The following is a 19,895-nucleotide window of genomic DNA, read 5'->3' as shown; positions in this document are numbered from 1 at the left end:
TTTCTTCGCATTGTGTTTCATTGCGTTAGTTTTTTTCCATCCATGTAAAAACATCGATTGAGTGAAAAAAAACAAAGCCTATAAATTAAGAATTTTGCATCAAACAATCTGAATAGAGAGAAATCGCATTTAAAATATTTTTTTCAATTTGGCAGGTGATGAAGAAATAATATTCTTGAGAGTAGAGATGTAGTTTCCGTCAATATCTGTACCCTATTATCAAATCTCCATAGCTATTCTCATTATGATAATATATTCAGTATTTAGCAGTCAGCTTCCGGCACAACTTTCTATTATGTCGCCATATCAATACGGATATTTTCGAGATAAAAAACCTATGGTAATAGAATGTTTTTCGCCCATAGTCCGGCAATTTCCCAACCGAAATTGTCAATTTCCCACGAATTCTGGAAGCGACGATCGGTAGTCGAAATAGGTCACCAAAATAGAGGAAAATTCTCGCCGCCAGCTCGATGCAGTGACGAAAACCAAGTTACCCTATTACGTTAATGCTCGGAGCGGGAATTGACAAATTGCGTTTATGCAGCTTTCGGTGAAATATCAGGGCTCAACGGATGAGGCTCAAACTGTATGATCTGCAGAGTCGTCTTCGAACGGTCTCTTCCTCGCCTGAGACAACGAAGGAAGAAGATCTTTGATATTCGTTTAGATTTCATATCCTATCCATACAGGGTGAGTCATTGACTCGTACAAATATCTCGACAGTAGATTCTTGAGGTCAAAAGGAACACTTTTTTGCTTTATCATTTTTTCTGAATCGGCTCGGCTTAAAAGATACAGGCTGTTGAAAAAACATTACATAAACATTTGTTGAATCTTTTTCGAACACAATATATCACTCACGTCTTCCAGTTTTCTCATTATGACCATTACGTACCAAAATAATGAATTCTTGAAACTAAGTTGAACGCTGTCTAATGAATATTTGAACGTTTTGTAAAATAAAGGGATTCTTCATATTTTCTCGTATAATGCTCCGTTTTCGAGTAATTTGATGTTCGAGAGGTATCTGTGAAATTTGAAAAATTGTGTACTTTGGCTGAATACAACTCTGTTTAAAAGATCAACAGATGTGTAGTGTCACAGATTAAGCTAGTTATTCTGAAGGTAATTTTGTTTTTCCAGGGGTGGCACAGCTCATTATGAAAACTTAAAATGGCTATATATCTTTTTACCTATATATAATGGCTATATATTTTTTTTTATCGGAAAAAATGGAATAGGAAAAAACTGTTTCTTTTGGCCTCAAGAATCTACTCTTAAGATATTTGTACGACTAAAAACTCACCCTGTTTATCTATTAAAAAATGAAAAAAGAAAGAAATATATTGAAAAATAGTGCTTCGATATAAACAATCCTGCACAAGATCTTACACTCCTGGACAAGATCTTCCACCCCTGCACAAGATATTCTACTCCTGCAGAAAATCTTCCACTCCTGCGAAAGATCTTCCACCCCTGCACAAGATCTTCCACTCCTGCACAAGATAGGTTTCTGACTGTGTCTCTGTGTCTAGCAGCCCCAGACTTGACAGTATGTATCTTCACCAATTTATAATCGGCGATATATCGATATCTCGGATTACTGCAAGAATTCGACGAGTAATCCGGCAACGCCGCATCTCCGACCTCAACCGGCCACGGCGGCTTTGATTTCGCGTTCGTTATTAGTCGGATTTTGAGTTTTAACCCGCGATAGTCGCGTGTGTTGGCAAGTGGGTGCGCGCTCCGACATTCGTGTCAATAGGTAAAATTAAGAAAGGACCACGCTTACCTTTGTGTGTTTGTTCGTTAAGAGTGAGGTCTTTGAGCGACCTAGAGATCATCCGTCAAGATTGTGTTCACGATCCCAAATTATTTTGTCGCAAGTTCGCAGGAGTTTGCCGTAAATGTTGGCAGGTGAGAAAAGATTAATCCTTTTTTCATTCTCCGTAGTGTCGGGAAGGATTTTTCATAGTGGAACGGAGGTTATTTCTGTCGATGACGGCGGGATGTAAGGGAGATGCATTCACAATTACGAGTACAGTTCTAAGAATAATATCGTGAAATATCTAAATATTGAGCAACTATTCCGATTATACATTTAGCCATCCAAGGAGAAGAACGTTTTCGATCAATGTTCTACTTTTGTGATAACAATATCACGGCTTGATTGTTTAATTTAACGCCAAATCGATTGGTCGAAATGGATTCGATTCAAATCATTAAGTCAGTTTTCACGATGAATAAGTTTATTGATACATCAGATGATGATTATCAAGGTCCATTCATTTATTTCCGACTACAAGATTTCAGAATTAGGTGCTGTTTAGAGAGATGTTAGTGGTGTTACATATTTTTATCCTTTAAATTGAAATATTAATCTCTTTTTATTAATGAAACAGAGGTTGCTGGTGGCAGTTAAGTGAGATTTAAGTAGGTGAAAATTCTTTTCAACGCTTTTTTCAATAAAGGTAATACAAATATTTTTTTCTAGTACGAACTATCAATTTTTTTATGAAACGATATAGCATGTATATGAGATGAGAAAGTTATAAGTTCTTGTGAAATTGTTTCTAACACTTTAAAAGAAAAGAATATTCATTGAGTACATGATATGCTGAAAAAAAATTAACAGTTTTGTTCTCCAGTTTCTGTGTGAGGAACACTGCCTCCATCATATTTGTAATGGCTTAATTATTAAGAAAGTCCAGAGAGACTAGTTAAGTTCTTTCAAGTTATGATTCACATGCTCTTCAGGTGTTGGAGAATCATCTGCCACATACAACGTGTCTTTGTGTTAAAAAATCGAGGTTGTTATGATTTTTAATTAAAGAGTAGTGGACTGTATTAAAAGATAATTGAGTTGGAGATGGTATAAAAACATTTATTAAGAATCATTCACAACCATAAAATGAATATGTCACCTGCATGAAGCTAATACAGTAAAAGCAACTAATATTAACAACATCTATAAACTCAGAGAGACAATATCCAATTAAAAACAAGAGATGGTCCAGAGCAGTTCAAATGAGAAGTCATTTGATGTCAGACTTAGACGTTGAGGAGTTCAATAAATTCAATATCAACACAACGGTTACACAGTGATAGGGCAATCAATTGAAAATTGATTGCGAGAGCCTCCTTTTTCTATCAGAAAACGCGAAGGTTAGAATATTTAATTTTAAAGAGAAGACGCGAGAGTACAGAGAAATAGGCCCGAGGTGAAACTGCAATGTCTAAGTCTGATCATCAACGAGAAATCGATACATTAAATTTGAGTTGATCAATAATGTTAATGTAAGTATGAGCAGAACAAGAGTAGCACAAGTTAAATGAGAAGCACAGAATTAATGAATTTGAGAAGCACTAGAATATTAAAAATAATATGAAAAGGGCAATAAATTCTAATTAAATGAGAAGTTCGATAATAATTAATTAAATGAAAAGGACAATCATAATTAATATGAGAAGAACAAAGTATAATTCATATACATTGAGATGATCTTGAAGAGTGCAAAAATTTTATCAATGAATTCAGCATTTACAGAGACGAACTGCTTACAAGTAAGCACGATTAGAACGTTCATCAGAAAAATAGAAGAAACAATTGATAAATTAAGAGAGGTCATGAGAGTACTGAGTTGAATAAATCTCTAATCGTAGATTTTGAGATGTGCTGAAGGCTGAGAAAACTAACATGCATGTTGAGTCCGATGAATGAATATAGAAGAGAAACAATGAGAGTACATATTATAAAGAGTAGACCATACCAAGTGAGTAGACATGAGTGTTCGAGCAGACTTTCCAGGGTGGAGCCTAGGTCGAGGTGTATCGAGCAATGTCATTGATCGTTTAACTAACGTTGAGGTGTTCATATCCTTTTCTGAGGAAAACAGCTACGTCCAGGGTCCACCCTGGAGAATATGAGGATTCATTCATCTGAAACTCAACACCATGAATTAGTCATATGTATAAGAGGTGATCCTACGAGGTGTTATAAAAATGATAAAACTGATTCTAATAATAACGAGTGTTACGAGAAGACAAGAAATCAGTTATCAATTTTATAGAGATGAACTTGAGAAGTTGCAATCCTGGTGCTATATACCCATTTTCATGTGAGATGATCTAGAGAAGTCTGAAAATCTATATAAATTATGAAATATGATAAAATATATAGTTTTGAGAGGACAATAGTTCGATTTGAGTTGAGTAGACATTTCAATTGAGCAGTGCTCGCAAGGATTCGGAATCTATTTCTAGATTCCGAATCTCTTGCACGTGGACTAATTTCAGTATAATGAAATTATCATGAAAATGGTGTAATGTATGATGTTGAGCAGTCTGAGAGTACTTTACCTTAAGAGATGAACAATTTAGCACCAGGATTGATGCGAGATGACTTGAAAATTAATAACTAGAAGAGGTGAGCGTGAAAATGAGGTGTTAGAAATCAATGTGATAGCAGCGCGAAGTCAATTCAACGAAGCTAACAAAGAGAATCTTAAGAAAAATGTGTGTTTGTGTAGTTTTTCACTTCGGAAAAACACTGAAAGTGGGGCCGCTGCGTCGTTCAACCAGCGCACCGCCGAATCGGAGTACCATACGCGGCCACCGGAGCTGGTCAGGAGCGTAGACTAGAGAGAGGTCGGATGGGGGCTTCGCTCAATTTTTAACACTTTGACTCGTTCAAATATTTCAACAGTAGATTCTTGAGGCCAAAAGAAACACTTTCTTCCTTTACCATTTTTTGCGAATCGGCTCGGTTTAAAAGATACAGGCTGTTGAAAAACCACGAACGGTTTTGTGATTGTTACCGGTGATGTGATTAATCTTTCGAACACAAGATATCACCCACATTTTCCAGTTTTCTCATTATGACCATAACGTACATTGAATACCAAAAATTCAAAGAACCCAACTCTTGAAACTAAGTTGGGCGCCATCCAAAGAATATCCAAAAATATTTGAACGTTTTGTGAAATATAAGTATTCTTTTTAGAGTAATTTGATGTTCAAAAATTAAAAAGTACATATTTGTGAAATTTGAAAAATTAGGTACTTTGGCTGAATATACTCTGTTTAAAAGATCCACAGATTTGTAGTGTCACATATTTAGCTGGTTACTCTGAAAATAATCTTGTTTTTGTAGGGAGGGCACAGCTCATTGTGAGAACTTAAAAAGGCTATTTTTTTTTATTAGGACCGAATTGGAAAAAATGGCATAGGAAAAAATTGTTTCTTCCGACCTCAAGAATCTACTGTTGAAATATTTGTACGAGTCAAAGACTCATCCTGTTTATCTATTGAAAAATGGAAAAAAAAAGATATAGCCGGTACTTGACTTGCTTTATTCGAGTTTATATATTCTTCAAGTTAGTAAAAGCGTAGTTTCCCGATATCGAGAAACTGAAAACAAGAGAGAAATACCAAGCTGGACGCCGAAGATCTTTCAATCCTGCACAAGATGTTCCACTCCTGCACAAGATCTTCACTCCTGCGCAAGATCTTCCACTCCTGCACACGATCTTCCACTCCTGCACACGATCTTCCACTCCTGCACACGATCTTCCACTCCTGCACAAGATCTTTCACTCCTGCACAAGATCTTTCACTCCTGCACAAGATCTTTCACTCCTGCACAAGATAGGTTTCTGACTGTGTCTAGCATTAGAGAGCCTTTGAGTACTCGTCTAGTCATACAATAGCGGCTTTTGTAGGCTTCTGGTGTTTCGGTTTCGATCGAAACTCTTCGTCGAAGACTTCGAGACGGTGAATCACCTTCTCACATTCCACTTAAAATTATATGCGCCAATGAGCACGTGAATTGAAAGGATAATCACGTCTAGATATTGACGGTTTCGGAAAATTGGCGAAAAAAATGGAAACTTTTGAATTAGTCTCAACATTTCTGAACTCCCTCAACTCTTGTGGATCATTATCTCGTATGAAAGCTAAATTATAAAGACATCAATATTGAATGTGGTCTCTGATCTCCAAAACTGGATAGTATGTATTCATGTCGTTTTCACTTCATAAATAGTTGAGCATTTCTAAACTCTATATCCTTACATTTTCTGCAGAAATTTCTTCGTGTAGGAATCTGTCGAATGCGATAATCGAATCATTATCATTGTCCGCTAGATCAACTCCCGTTTCGAACCGTTCTCGATCAATCCAAGGTCCTGTAGGCGGATACGATAGTAGCGATCCGATCATTTTATTTATGTTGTCCACAATATTCACACGCCGATCGCCGTGTCTGTCTGGAATGACATTGTCGATAAAATTAGTGGTAAATCGTTTCGAATCGCATCCATCAAATATGTACGTACGTCTAAAGAAAACACCGACCGGGCGTTTGTAAACATCGCCCAAGATAAGTACGTGATCAAGTTTATGGCATTGATTCTGGCTGTATATGTATAAACTAACGGATATTTTTACTGATTCATGGAATTGTGAACGCGACAAATGTACGCTAAATTTGCACTGCGGTTATAGCTGAAAAAGGTAAAAAGTTAAAAAGACAGATACGGCAGACCGTAGAGAAACTTGAGTATAGCTATAAAAGTGGACAGGTGAGTGTATCTCAAGTTTTGAGATATGACAACACTGGTTCGGATATGTCAAATCTGACATTGACATTGCTAAGTTCTATGATCCAATGGTGGACCTACTCGGAACATTTTTGCATTTTGTGCCTCAAAAATAACAATACTGTGCGTGAATAATTGATTGTAAAATCTAACCTTCTGTATTTGTTTTCAGCCTCAGCGAATGTTACTTCGCGGGCAAAGGCACGGCACTGGTGCTCCCCGACGCAGAGGCGTCAACGTCGCCGCAACGGGGGGTGGAGGGCGGTGGACAGCGTCCCTCTGTCACCGGTACCAGTATACAGAAGCACCTACAGTCTATGTTCTATCTATTGCGACCGGAAGAAACGCTCAAAATGGTAAGTTTATCCTGAAGATACTTCTAATTTTAATTGGGAATTCTCCACAATTTGGGTTATCACACCATATGCAAGTTTAAACTGAATAATTATGGGTTTCATTCATGAATTTTTCAAATACACCGCGGAAACTATTCGAAATAGTTCTTCAAATATGAGGTTTTAAAATGTAAGTCGCTTCGTTTCTAGTTTTCGATTTGGCAACAACGCCTACTAGAAAATAACAATGGCTTGTTTATAGAATAACAGCTGTTGATTTACAGCCATCATAACGCTCGTACTCACTGGCGAGCCTCAACAGCAACCAGCCATAAAAATCCCATAAAATTTTACGACCTTCCTCGTTCGTCGCAGACTTCATAGACAGCATTCTTGTGTATCTCATCTAGATAGTGTATTTGTTGTCCTTTATTATCAACGCATATTTCAGTCGATGTTGCCAACTTGTGCAATAGAAACGAAGCGCTTTAAATTTTAAATGCCCATTTTTATTTTTCATTTTGAAGTAATTAAATTAATTTTTTTTTTGAGAAACGGTTCAAATGGTTATTTCAAAATGGGACGTTTCAAAGATATTTCATAAAAAATACATCATTTTCGTCAGCAGGAGTATTTCCTATTTTAGAGGTGTTATGGTTGAAGGTATTTTGAATTTTCTTCTTTATAACTTTACCAATTGTCTATGTTACGCCACTGCTCACGATCTAGTTGTGCCAATTGAGCTTGACATTGCCACCCAATACGTCATCTCACGTTCAAACAGAATTAAACTAAATTTGCGTTTGCTCTACAGGGTGAGTCTGTGACTTGTACAAATATTTTAACAGTAAATTTTTGTGGTCAAAAGAAACACTTTTTTCCTTCAGCATTTTTTCCGAATCGATTTGGTTTGAAAGATAAGGGCTGTTGAAAAACCATAAAAAATGTTATTTTCAGTTCTATTTCACAAACGGTTTTATTTGATTAATCTTTTCGAACACAAGATATCCACCAACGTCGTCAAGTTTTCTCATTTCTCATTGTACGTACCATAAAAATACCAAAAATTCAAAGAACACAACACTTGAAACTAAGTTGGACGTTTTGTAAAATGAAAGTATTCTTCTTATATTCTTGTTTAATGCGCCGTTTTCGAGTAATTTGATGTTCAAAAATTAATAAGTATCTATTAAATTTGAAAAATTGGTTAGTTTGGCTGACTACAACTCTGTTTAAAAGATCCACAGATGTGTAGTGTCAGTGTCATAGATTTAGCTAGTTTTTCTGAAGGTAATCTTGTTTTTCCAGGGGTGGCACAGCTCACTATGAAAACTTAAAATGGCTATATCTTTTTATTAGGGTCGAATCGGAAAAAATGATATAGGTAAAAGAGTGTTTCTTTCGACCTCAAGAATCTGCTGTTGAAATATTTGTAAGAGTCAAACACTCACTTTGTATATCTTCTTGGGCTTGATTTCGTTTCTATAACCTATAATTGACAGGTTATAGGATATGGTTTTCTGTATCTTCAGTAACTAAACGATGGATAGATAGCTTATTGAAAACGGTCGTTAGATTAAACGAATGCCTCCATCTTCCTTACCTTCTGATGAAAGGGTTCATGACAGCTCGCAGTTAACCCTTATCTTGTCTCCCAGCGGAATAAAGCTTTCATTATTTATATTAACAGCTTCGCAGCCAATCGCTCCATTCACGCAACCTTGCTACAAGAGAAATTCGATATTTTCATCCCGTAGTTCGACCTCGAGCTTGCAGGTGGACCGAATCACATACGAATTCGATCCCGTTTTCTATCTCTCTTCCTCTCTCGCACAATGCACCTATACGCACTCTTTCGGGTCCAATTACGATATCTTTCCACTTCATCTTCGACCATCGCTGTTGAACCCCTGACATTAAAAAACGTCTCACAATGGGGGCACCGAGGCTCTCCTCGTACGGCTGATCCTTTCTCTAGATTCGACTGGAAGATGGTAGGACCATCTGTATCTGTCTTGTCTACGATGAGATCCTGCTCTTGTCCATCCGACGCGAGAAATCTGAATTCGCCAGGCTTCTTTATGTTCATCTGTACTTCGAGATCTCCATGGAATAGGATTTGTATATGCATATTGGTTGGATTTTGAACATGGAGTGAAGCAAGAAGAAATATAAAGGGGGTGCAATTCAGTTCAAAGCCGATTGACCACTATTCCCCAATGGGTGGTTTCTCCCAGCGAATATTTTGCACTATATTCGATGCAAATAGATGAAAATTCACGAAAGAGGTGGAAAATAATTCAAGAATTGAGCTCCACACCTGTGGTTCATTAATGAGGCAATTCGATTGTGTTTAGAGGCCTTTTTTCAGTGTGAGCGTCAGTATGAAAGATTCGTAATTTACTGCGCTTTCCCTAAACCTAATAATTATAGTCTGTCTGATCGGTAGATCTCGATTATTTTGATTCCTAGTAAAATCGAAGTAACTTTGGAATATTTTACCATCACGTGAAAGAACTATATTAAAATGACTCTGCACTTGTGGACCTATTTTTTTTAATGGCGATCTTAATTTAATATTACTATTATTGAAAGGTTTATAAAGATACACAAGCACAAATTCTTAATCCTTGTGGTTAAAAAGATAGGTATTATAGCAAACATTCGAAAATGAAGAAATCCGGTTTAACTGAATGAATAATTCTGGCAGTTGGCAAGGTTGGTTATAAGTCTGGAATAAAGTTAATAAATTTTCCACCAATAAATCAAAATGAAGACTCTGAAACTCGTCAATTCATATTTAATTACCCTATTTTCTGGCTATAAATTGCTTTTTTTGTCCCTTAGCCTCAACCCTACCCGACAGCTCATGGAAAACGAATCTTACCCTAGTTTCCATTTTCATTTCAGTCTCGTGTGATTATCAGGAAAACTCTTTCAAAAACACATACGTACTTTATTAGTACTATCTACATAGGTGCTGAAAATGCTCGTGAAAATGTCTCATATCAGCTCCTAGTCAATGGAGAAATCCTTCAGTAGATTTGCGAATGCCATCAGCCAAATTTTTGCCATCAACCAAATTTTGGCTTCTAGATCTCCGATACCAGTTTGCTTATTTCGATAGTCCTTGAGATTTCCTCAAAGGAAGTAATCTAATGGCGTTAAGTCTGGGGAGCTTGATGGTCATTCAATTGTGTTTCCAAAAAATAAGTACAATCGGACTAGATTAACATGTTTCATCATCTTCAATTCATTAGTTGAGAATCTATTACATAATTTTATTTTTTTCAAGCGACTTTTTCGTTTCTTTTGATAACCGCAAAATTTAAGAAAAAAACAAAGATTATGGTGGGATGGAGTTACGACTTATGGCCATATGCACCGTTTCAATAAACGAGATTAATTCCTCAAACATCCTTTTTTCCATAGAGATTCTATGCTTGAACGTCGGTGCATACGGCTATTAGGGGGTTGAAGAAAATGAGGGTACTTAAAAATTAATTGACAAGTTTGCATTTTGAGTTATTGGTTAAAGAAGTATCAATTTGATTCCAGACTTATGCTCAACCCTAAAGATGTAGAATATCAAAAGGTATTCATTATTTACTGTCCATCAAAAAAGTTGAATCAAAATGAGTAAGGGGACCACAGTTCCATTACTCATTTTGATTCAACTTTCCGCAATTCAAAATATTTATATCAGAAAACCTTCGATTTACTGAATTTATTCCAAGTTCGAAACTCGCACTGTATTTACCACTGTAAAAATTACATCCTTAAAAAGTCTCGCGATCCTTCCATTTCGTAACCATTATCCTCTAAGAAGGTTCCCTGACATTTAAAACGTATAATCTTCGACGTTTCCCACATGAGAACGGAGAGAAAGGAAGCTTATCTGTAGCGATCTAACCGGCGACATGCAATCCTCCTTTTTTTCCCTGTCAACTCGATCAGAAAACCTGATGTCGCGTGTCGTTTTGGCAGTATTTCCACTGTTTCCAAAACGACTTCGTTGGGGTAATCTCCATCCTACGTCTCCCCACCGTACGAGCGATCAGTTTTCACGATTTAGCGGACGGCTGTTTTCGATCCGTTTTTGTTGTTGTCTACTAGGGATGCAGGATGAGTCAGCGGGCCTTTGAGAGGTTTCAGAATCAATTTGCATCTCGGGATGCGAAAGAGATTCATCATTCGGACCCCAGGAAACTGTATGGGGTGAGACTCAGTCTTCCTTGATAGTAGCTTCCATTAAGTTGAGTCAGGTTTTGTTTGAATTCCGACCGATATTGGGATAGTTGAAGGTTCAAAGCCCGATCCTGTAAAATATTGTGTCGATTTCAATTAGGAATAGAAAAATATTGTTTCGGAAAATTAAGTTTAGCCTCTTGAGATTCTGGAAATAATAAAATTTTGTATGAAATGTGGCTAGAGATATCTCTGGCCAAACTTGTACACCCTGTAATTTGATGATTACCACATTTCGAGCTCTTTTTGTTCAATTGGTCTTTGCTTGACGCCATTTAATTCAGCTGATTCGAGAAGTTGTAGCGCATTTTCGAAATCGACAAAATCTCAAAATTTGGTTATATCTTCAATGCAAATGAAGATTTCGTGAAATGGTTTCCACTGAGGACTTTTCACGAAAATCCAGCCTCCAGGACTCCTTTGAGAACGTTTTTATCTATCTAATTTAGAAGTACCAGAAACAGCCAAAATCAAGCAATATGGAATACATGTCCTTACTCCAGTAGTATTGGGAAATTTCATGAGGTAAAATTCGAAAAAATTCCATTAATTTCACCAAATTTCGGATTTTATTATAATATGATAGTATTGTTCCCCACTCTTTCGCCAAACCGTGCATGGAGGTCTAAACCAAAGAAATGAGAGATTTTCAACAGCACACTCTCATCACAATTGCCAAGTTCAATTCGAAATAAATCGAAGGATAGACGGATGCGCATTCTTGTTTGTGCGAACAGGTTTCAAACGGAATTTCCCGGAATCTTATTACGTAATGAAACATTCTTCACATTCCGCTAGATAAAAGAATGACAATAATTTTAAATGTTGATACTGATCGAAATGTCGAACACATTTCAGATTTCGTACATTATTATCTTTGATATTTGCTATCGGATGTAATCATGTAATCTGTTTTTAGTTCATAAGTGAATTGTTGGTAAAAGATGGATTCACCGAAAAGGTAGATCGCTGGGCTAAAGAGGAATAATAATGATGAAATATTGAATTAAGAAATTCTGAAATGGCTATAAGACAATGAATTACTATCCTAACAGATAAAGGGTCACTTCAGCACAAATTTCGAAGAGAAAATGAGGCTGCTTAGCGTACTACTTATTCTCTTGCTAAGTAGTCTTAATTTGAGTATTTCAATGGATGAATGGATTTAATAAGAAAATTAAATATGCTGAATTCAGAATAGAAAGACCTTTCAAATGAGGTATGTATCACGTACCTCATTTCCCTTTTCAAAATAGAGGGGTTGAGGTTGAAATACTAAGGGTTGAAGCGATAGGGTTTTGAATGTGATCTTAGAAGTTGTCCCCCTAGAATCAGAAATCGACGTGTTCAAGCGTTTTCACATCATTCTTATCTCTGCCAACCTACACACTACACAGCCGCTCGTTTCGTTTTTAATGGACCACTTTGTATATATGATTGTGTTTTTGGTCTGAATTTGAACTGATGAACGATCTGAATCATTGAGTACATAATAGGGAATACTCCTTCTGACGAAAATTATGTATTTTTTATGAAATATCTTTGAAACGTTACATTTTGAAATAACCATTTCAACCGACTGAAATATGCCTTGATAATAAAGGACAACAAATACATTATCTTGATGAGATAGACAAAGATGGCTGTCTATGAAGTCTGCGACGAACGAGGAAGGTCGTAAAATTTTATGGGATTTTTATGGCCGGTTGCTGTTGAGGCTCGCCAGTAAGTACGCACCTGTAAATCAACAGCTGTCATTTTATAAACAAGCTGATCGCACATTGTTCTTTTTATTTTTTAATAGGCGCTGTTGCCAAATCGTAAACTTGAAACCAAGGGATTTACATTTTAGAACCCCATGTTTGAGAAATGATTTTGAATAGTTTCCGCGGTGCATTTGAAAAATCATGAATGAAACTCATAATTATTCAGTTTAAACTTGCATATATGCAGTGATAACCCAAATTGAGGAGAATTCCCCATTCAGATTTTTCCTATTCCACATATTGATCTCTGCTTATGTGCCATCACATTTCGACCTGCTACAACGAATCGATATATGAATGAATTTTTGAATAGAACTGGTCGGGAGGTTACAGTATCTCAGACCGATTCTAAACACGTTTCGTTACCTTTACGTGCGCCGTGTTCGAGATCGCTCCAAATCCGGTCTCGATAAAGAAAGCGGAAGCTTCCGGTTTCGTGTCTTCACAGCTATGAAGTCGCCCGAAAGTTGACAGAATACTACGAATGTGTGTTTTTCGGAATTTGCATAGCGAGATATTTCGTTAGTTTTTATGAATGCCCCAAATGGAATGCCTTTGTTATTCATGAATTCATTCGCTAAAATTTATGAATAATTGTTGCCCACACTGTCGGACGACGTTGTGAAGAAATGGATAAATTACGACTGGTGATTTACCTAAAGATTTCTGAGAAGTTTCGTTCCTTTCTAAGAGAAGACTTGGCATTCTCTCGAGTGTGTTCGGTGAAATAGTTGAACGGAAAACCAAGACCTAGAATTAAAAATTGTTTTATCCAATCCAATAGGGTATTTTGTCGAAATTTCATCAGGTCACTTTCAAATCCTTGAGCTTCAGGGTGTGAACGGAAATTAGTTAAATTAAACCAGTTGATGAGAGGAGCTCATCATGTTGGTTTTTGTGTTGCTTCTAGGAGTCTCTCAAGCGTTAATCGACTAACTAAGTATTTGAGGTGTGAAAGTTTATCTAGTTTACCGTCGATTTTCAATATCTTCATCAACTGTCGATAGATCAATCATTCCCGATGGATAAGAGAGCGTCATCGATCAATATTTCGTTCAGTTTACAGCTCGTTTGCTATACATTGAAAAGGTTTCTAGTCTTTATGGAGAAAGTTCTAGCAATTATCTCGGAAAATGTCGAGTATTTTACTGCAAACTCTAAATGAAGAACAATTGTACCACAGGGACTATTTGAAGGTACTTGGCTTTCAGTGCGTCAGCCAAGTATTTATAAATTTCACCAGTTGCCATTTTCTCCTCATCTCGTCCAATGTAATCTCTATCAGAGCTACAATCAGAAGTCCAAATTTTAAAATTACAGAATACTGCAAATATAGGGTGTATCTGAAGGTGAGGAGCTTTTTATTCAACAGAAGTGGTCACCAAAAATCTCCTCTACAAAACATTCAAAATGACAAAGTTGAAAAAAAATTTAAAATGCTTACTGAAATAGATCCTAATACGACCCTAGACGGTTTGTTAGTAAAATTACCGTAAAGCAGTGGAAAAAACTTATCTCCTGATTCGACCATGTGGTTTCGTTTAGGATATTGGCTCGTTCGATATTTACATGATAATGAAAATGGAAACTTAGGATTGCCGAATTGTTCTCTATTTTTTAGTAACTTACACGATTTTATGAAATGCCTCATTTCTATACCAACTGACAGAAAAGACTTAACACAAGTGTAAAGATTAGAATGATACTTCAAAATCGTCTGAATTATTCACGAATTTTTTCACAATGGGCATCACAATCTTTTTGTTCGAACATTCCAACAATCGTCGTAAAAATGGGATGAAATGGGGAAACATTATAGCATTTTTTCAACAAGAAACTGCCTCGTTTTTCTACATTTTTTTAACCCTGAATTGCACGATACAACAATTATGATTCTCTCAAAAGTGACCTGATGCATCTAATCCGATGAACTTGGTACTGAACCATACATTGTCCAGCCGTATGTTTATATTTTGTTTCGTTTTTGCGATGCCGAAGTCACCTTCCACAGTCCTGTACTTGAAATTCAATGAAATTTTGTCGAACTTCTAGGGGTTGTATCTCAGCTATCTTAGATATTTTATACAGACAATTTTTGTTTAAACGACTTATTCTGATGAGTTCTACCTTCTGTCAAAAAAAAAGGCTCACCTTTGAAAACAACCTGTATGCTTCACTAAAGTTGAGGAAATTCAGAAATTTTGAGACTGTTTCAAAGATTTCTATTTTTTTAAATATGGGAAATATGAATGTTTACCCAGTTATCTTACTCATTCTGTCGTACATTTCTCTGTGAGTGTCACAGTTTCATGATTTTGAATTGGTGAAATCCTTCTCAAATGTCGTCGAGTATGTAGATTAACGTCTCAAAGTCTTCGACAAACTGTTTGAATCGAAACAAAAACACCAGGAGCGTCCAAAATCGCTGTCGCATGATTCTACTAGTACTCAAAGGCTCTCTATAGGTAGGCACAGTCGAAAACCGATCTTGTGCAGGAGGAATTTCATCATTTTTTCAATAATTTTTACAAAATCAGCTGTTATGGTTTTGTTCAAATATTGGATAGAAATTGTCGACGTCTTCAAAGAACTCTTCAAGACCGTCGTTTTTCCTCTTTTCAAATTTCATTCAATGGTTTGGGCATCATACTTGAAGAATAATTATTGTTGTTGTTGGCTGTAAATATATCCTTTAAAAAAAAATCGTCACATTCCTCGTGGTGGGAAACAATGAAGATATAGTTGCGGACCAAGTTTATGAATCTTGATTTTAACAATAGTGTATTTTGCTGGATCTTGGAGGTGCAAAGTAAACAAGGGAGAGCACATAAAAATAGTAGTTTGCAGCATAAATACCACACGTGCCCAGGCAGACGTGCTGTCGACCAGTCTACCTGTTCCTTTCAGGGTCGGGAATTTCAAACACCAGAAAACGAACGTACAAACAGTGCATCGTTTTTCATTAAATATTTGCATAATGTGCATGCTTTATGCGAGATTGCCTGATAACCTTCGGGATCGACAAAGCAATATGAATGGAGTGTTATATAAAGAAAGGGGCTTGGAACGGCCAGAGAAATGTGTCTTTTTGTCCGTTTATATCACGCTCATTACGATTCGAGTGGTGAAGGAAAATTAATAGGCACGGAAGATAATTAAATTACACCTTGTATGATGTTAATCTTTTGTTGTTGGGAGAACCTGTTAATGTGCAGGTTGTAAAGACGTCGATATGGTACTTATTACATAACAATTGCATCACCGAAAAGAGGCTGGTGAGAGAAATTTTTCCGGGAAATCGGAAAAGTGATGAATATCAGTGCCTTATTGATAAAAACACTGCGAACGTGCCCAACTAGGGTACTAGGCATCATTACAGATCTCTAGATTAAAACAGATGTATAAACATCCAAGTACATACAATTCTTTGCTCAATACCACATAGGTTATATAAATGTTATAACTAATTTTATCTATAGATTCGTTCCGAAGTCATGATTTTTTGGTTATTATTTCCACTTCAACTTTTTTAAGGTAATTTAATACTTTTGTGTTTGACACTGATTAACTCGGGAACTAATGATCGAGCAGGAAACGCCGGTGGGCTTTTTAAAGCTGTAAAGCAGTGTCTATGAGACACGATTAGTGGCTTTCGATTAAAAAGGTTCATTCGAAGCGACATTGTGGACAAAAAAATTGAAAAAATCTTGTAAAAAATTGTAGATGTCGAATGAATTCTTCATGGCAATTTTCATTCCAAGTATCTACGCAGAAAGAGAAGCTTCTCAATTTCAGAATGTATTGCCGATAATTCTCATTTCTTCCAACAGAGAAAAATTGAAGAAAATAAGCAAGTAGAAAAAAATAATAATAGATTGTCTAAAAACATTCATCAATGTTTGTCTATATGCTCAATGTTTCGATAAACAAGGATTATAGCCAAAATAGTGGTAATCAATTTTTCGTTGATTTAACCCATACAGGGCGAGTCTTGGACTCGTAAAAATACATATTCTTTCACTTTTTTCCTATACAATTTTTCCGGTTCGGCCCTGATAAAAAGATATAGCTATTTTAAGTTTTCATATTGAGCTGTGTCAACCCTGGAAAAACATAATTACCTTCAGAATAACTAGCTAAATCTGTGACACTACACATCTGTGGATCTCTTAAACGGAGTTGTATTCGGTCAGAGTACCCAATTTCTCAAATTTCACAGATAATATTTAATTTTTGAACATCAAATTACTCGAAAACGGCGCATTATATGAGAAAATATGAAAAATACTTTAATTTTACAAAACGTTCAAATATTCATTAGTTGGTTTTTTTTGTTGGTATTTTCATGGTACGTAATGGTCATAATGAGAAAACTGGAAGACGTGGCTGATATTTTGTATTCGAAAGGGATTCATCAAATAAATGAAGAACTATATTCCGAAATTCATTTCTTTCTATAAAACCGTTTTCGAAATAGAACTAAAAATAACATTTTTTCATGGTTTTCTAACTATTGACCTCAAGCTCTACTGTTAAAATATTTGTACGAATCAAAGACTTACCCTGTATAGTTATTGATTTTGAATGTCACAAAGGAAATCGTGTGTATTGGTATATATACGGGGTGTTTCCAAATTAGACGTGAATCTTTGAGGAGGTGTAAGTATCACTCATTTGCTGCCGTTTGAGCCATATCTATTGATAACCAAAAATCAACAGTTTCCGAGATATTTGAGTTCATGTGATTTCTCACCTCACTTCAATTTTTGTCAATTTTTCCACGTTGACCAAGTTTGATTATAATTTTGGATTATTTTCATCAGAAAAAGATATGATACGTATGATTAAAGTCAAACTATCTTGTATTATATATTGAAAAATAATTGGTAGGTATGATTTGAAAGTTGGTATATGAAGAGAAGAAAAATCAATTTCTGATAACAATTTGCCTGCAAATATTTTTTTAGGGAATGAAGAACGAATTAGGCAAGTTTCTTAAATAATTGTGGAATTCGAAGGTTGCAGGCAAATTGATGTGAGAAATTGATTTTCCTTTTCTTCATATACCAAATTTGAAATCAACGTCTAATACAGGATAGTGTTGCTTTTTTCATACGTATAATATCTTTTTCTGATGAAAAAAAATCCAAAATTATAATCAATCTTGGTCAACGTAGAAAAAATTGACGAAAAATGAAGTAAGGTGGGAAATTTTTTGAAAAACACAAGAACTCAAATATCTCGGAAACTGTTGATTTTTGGTTATCAATAAATATGACTCAAACGACAGCAAATGAGTGATACTAACACCTCCTCCAAGTTTCATGACTAATTTGGAAACAGCCTGTATATACCTTCCAATTCTTACAAATTGAAGACCATTAGATGACGTTAAAGAGTCCCATATAATTGAAAAAATTTATTGAAGCTCGTATTGAGCTCTCGAGATAAACCAATACTTGAAAAAAATCCTCGGCTCCTAATATTTCAGCTTTCTCCTAATTTCTGATCGTTTTCAACATTCAATTCTTTTCCATCTCCTTTCCAACATAACTAAACAACCAAAACAAGTCGAAACGGAATTCACAACGAGTTCGTTGACTTTCCTTATTAATGGTAATAAGGAGATCGTTCCTGGGTCGTTGCGTTATCAAATAATGAAGCAAAACGAAAACAAATGACAGCTGCATTTCCGAGAGAACGAATCCATTGATCGGTCCGCTCGTACCGATGATTATGTCATGTCCTGGAAAGTATTCCAATTGGAGGAAAGGGGAAAAAATTACCGACGACCATTATCATTATCGGATCGCGTGCCAGGCTCATCCGAGAGAATATCGTGAATCGATTATCGACCTCGAGGAGAACAATGGGAAATCACTCTCGAGGAACGTTATTGAGACGTATCGGAATTGATCGTATGCAAATAACTACGTTCTGAAAGGAGAGAATTTTTTTACGACCATAAGTGATTTTCTACATTATCGCTATGAGTTCCGACTTTCTTAAAAATTTATCGTTAGTTTGTGAGCTATACTGTCGATAATATTACATATCGAAGTGACTTCGATTTGGATCAGAAATGAACCTATGTACAGAGTGGGCAAAATTCGTTGTCTACTGAAGGGATCTCGAGAACTATAGCAGCTAGATGAAAACGGACGACACATTCTCGAGCTCTTTTTTCTTGACTAATCCAAAACTGAAAATAGATCCAGCCCAACGGTCATAGATTTTGAGTTATAAACGAAAATTGAGAAATTGACATTTTCAATGATTTCTTATTCGAAATCTGTTGTTACATTCTGCAGGCACTTTTTTAAGAGGAATTCGAATATGATATTATTACATTTTTTGATACAGCCATTTTCGAGATACGAAAAGGATTTATGATTTTTCAAATGTAAACTATAGTTGAAAGTTCTTTCATCTTGCTGCAATTTTTTGCTGATTTCAAAAATGTATCATATGTTGCTGCTATAGTTCTCGAGACAACGAATTTTGCCCACCCTGTACACTGTGTTCTAGTTTGGTTGAGACTACACTGTATCTCAGCTATTATTAAAGATAGACACATGCAGTTTTCCCGACCCTGTATCACTTTTTCGTAAAACTTTTAAAGACACAATGAGAAATTTCCAACTACTCTTGTTCCTGAAATACAGGGCGAAAACGATTATGTTCACTTTTGGAGATGATATTATTTATTAGGCCCTGTATAAAATAGAAAAAAAATGAGAACGGCTTATAATAGATATTTTTACATAAAAGTCAATGGCGTATTCAAAAAGTTTTTTCAGTGCACTGTTTTAAGATTAAGCTCAAACTTGGTATTTTTTTAAACGGACTACCTTGTATATTTGAACGTCAAATTTTTGCATTTTTTTTTCTGAATACATTGATGTATCACAACCTAATCTAATCAATTTCAGCTTCGAAAATCA

General features: G+C 35.8%; 1 protein-coding gene across 5 annotated transcripts in view; it reads left to right on the top strand.

Moving 5' to 3' along the window:
* LOC123313216 (protein phosphatase Slingshot) overlaps positions 1–19,895 on the top strand; it is a 156,429-nt gene that overhangs the window by 100,034 nt on the left and 36,500 nt on the right. For 3 of the 5 annotated variants that reach the window (XM_044897978.1, XM_044897976.1, XM_044897977.1), the window contains exon 3: positions 6,775–6,958. In XM_044897978.1, the coding sequence (XP_044753913.1) occupies positions 6,775–6,958 (184 nt within the window). Of the gene's footprint in view, positions 1–1,693; positions 1,921–6,319; positions 6,585–6,774; positions 6,959–19,895 lie in introns of those variants that run through there. The other 2 variants (XM_044897979.1, XM_044897980.1) reach the window with 2 other exon arrangements.

The sequence above is a fragment of the Coccinella septempunctata genome, chromosome 5 (genome assembly GCF_907165205.1).
Source record: "Coccinella septempunctata chromosome 5, icCocSept1.1, whole genome shotgun sequence".
NCBI classification, from domain to species: Eukaryota; Metazoa; Arthropoda; class Insecta; order Coleoptera; family Coccinellidae; genus Coccinella; species Coccinella septempunctata.
The sequence above is the reverse complement of the archived record's forward strand: the minus strand, read 5'-3'. Positions and strand labels throughout refer to the sequence as shown.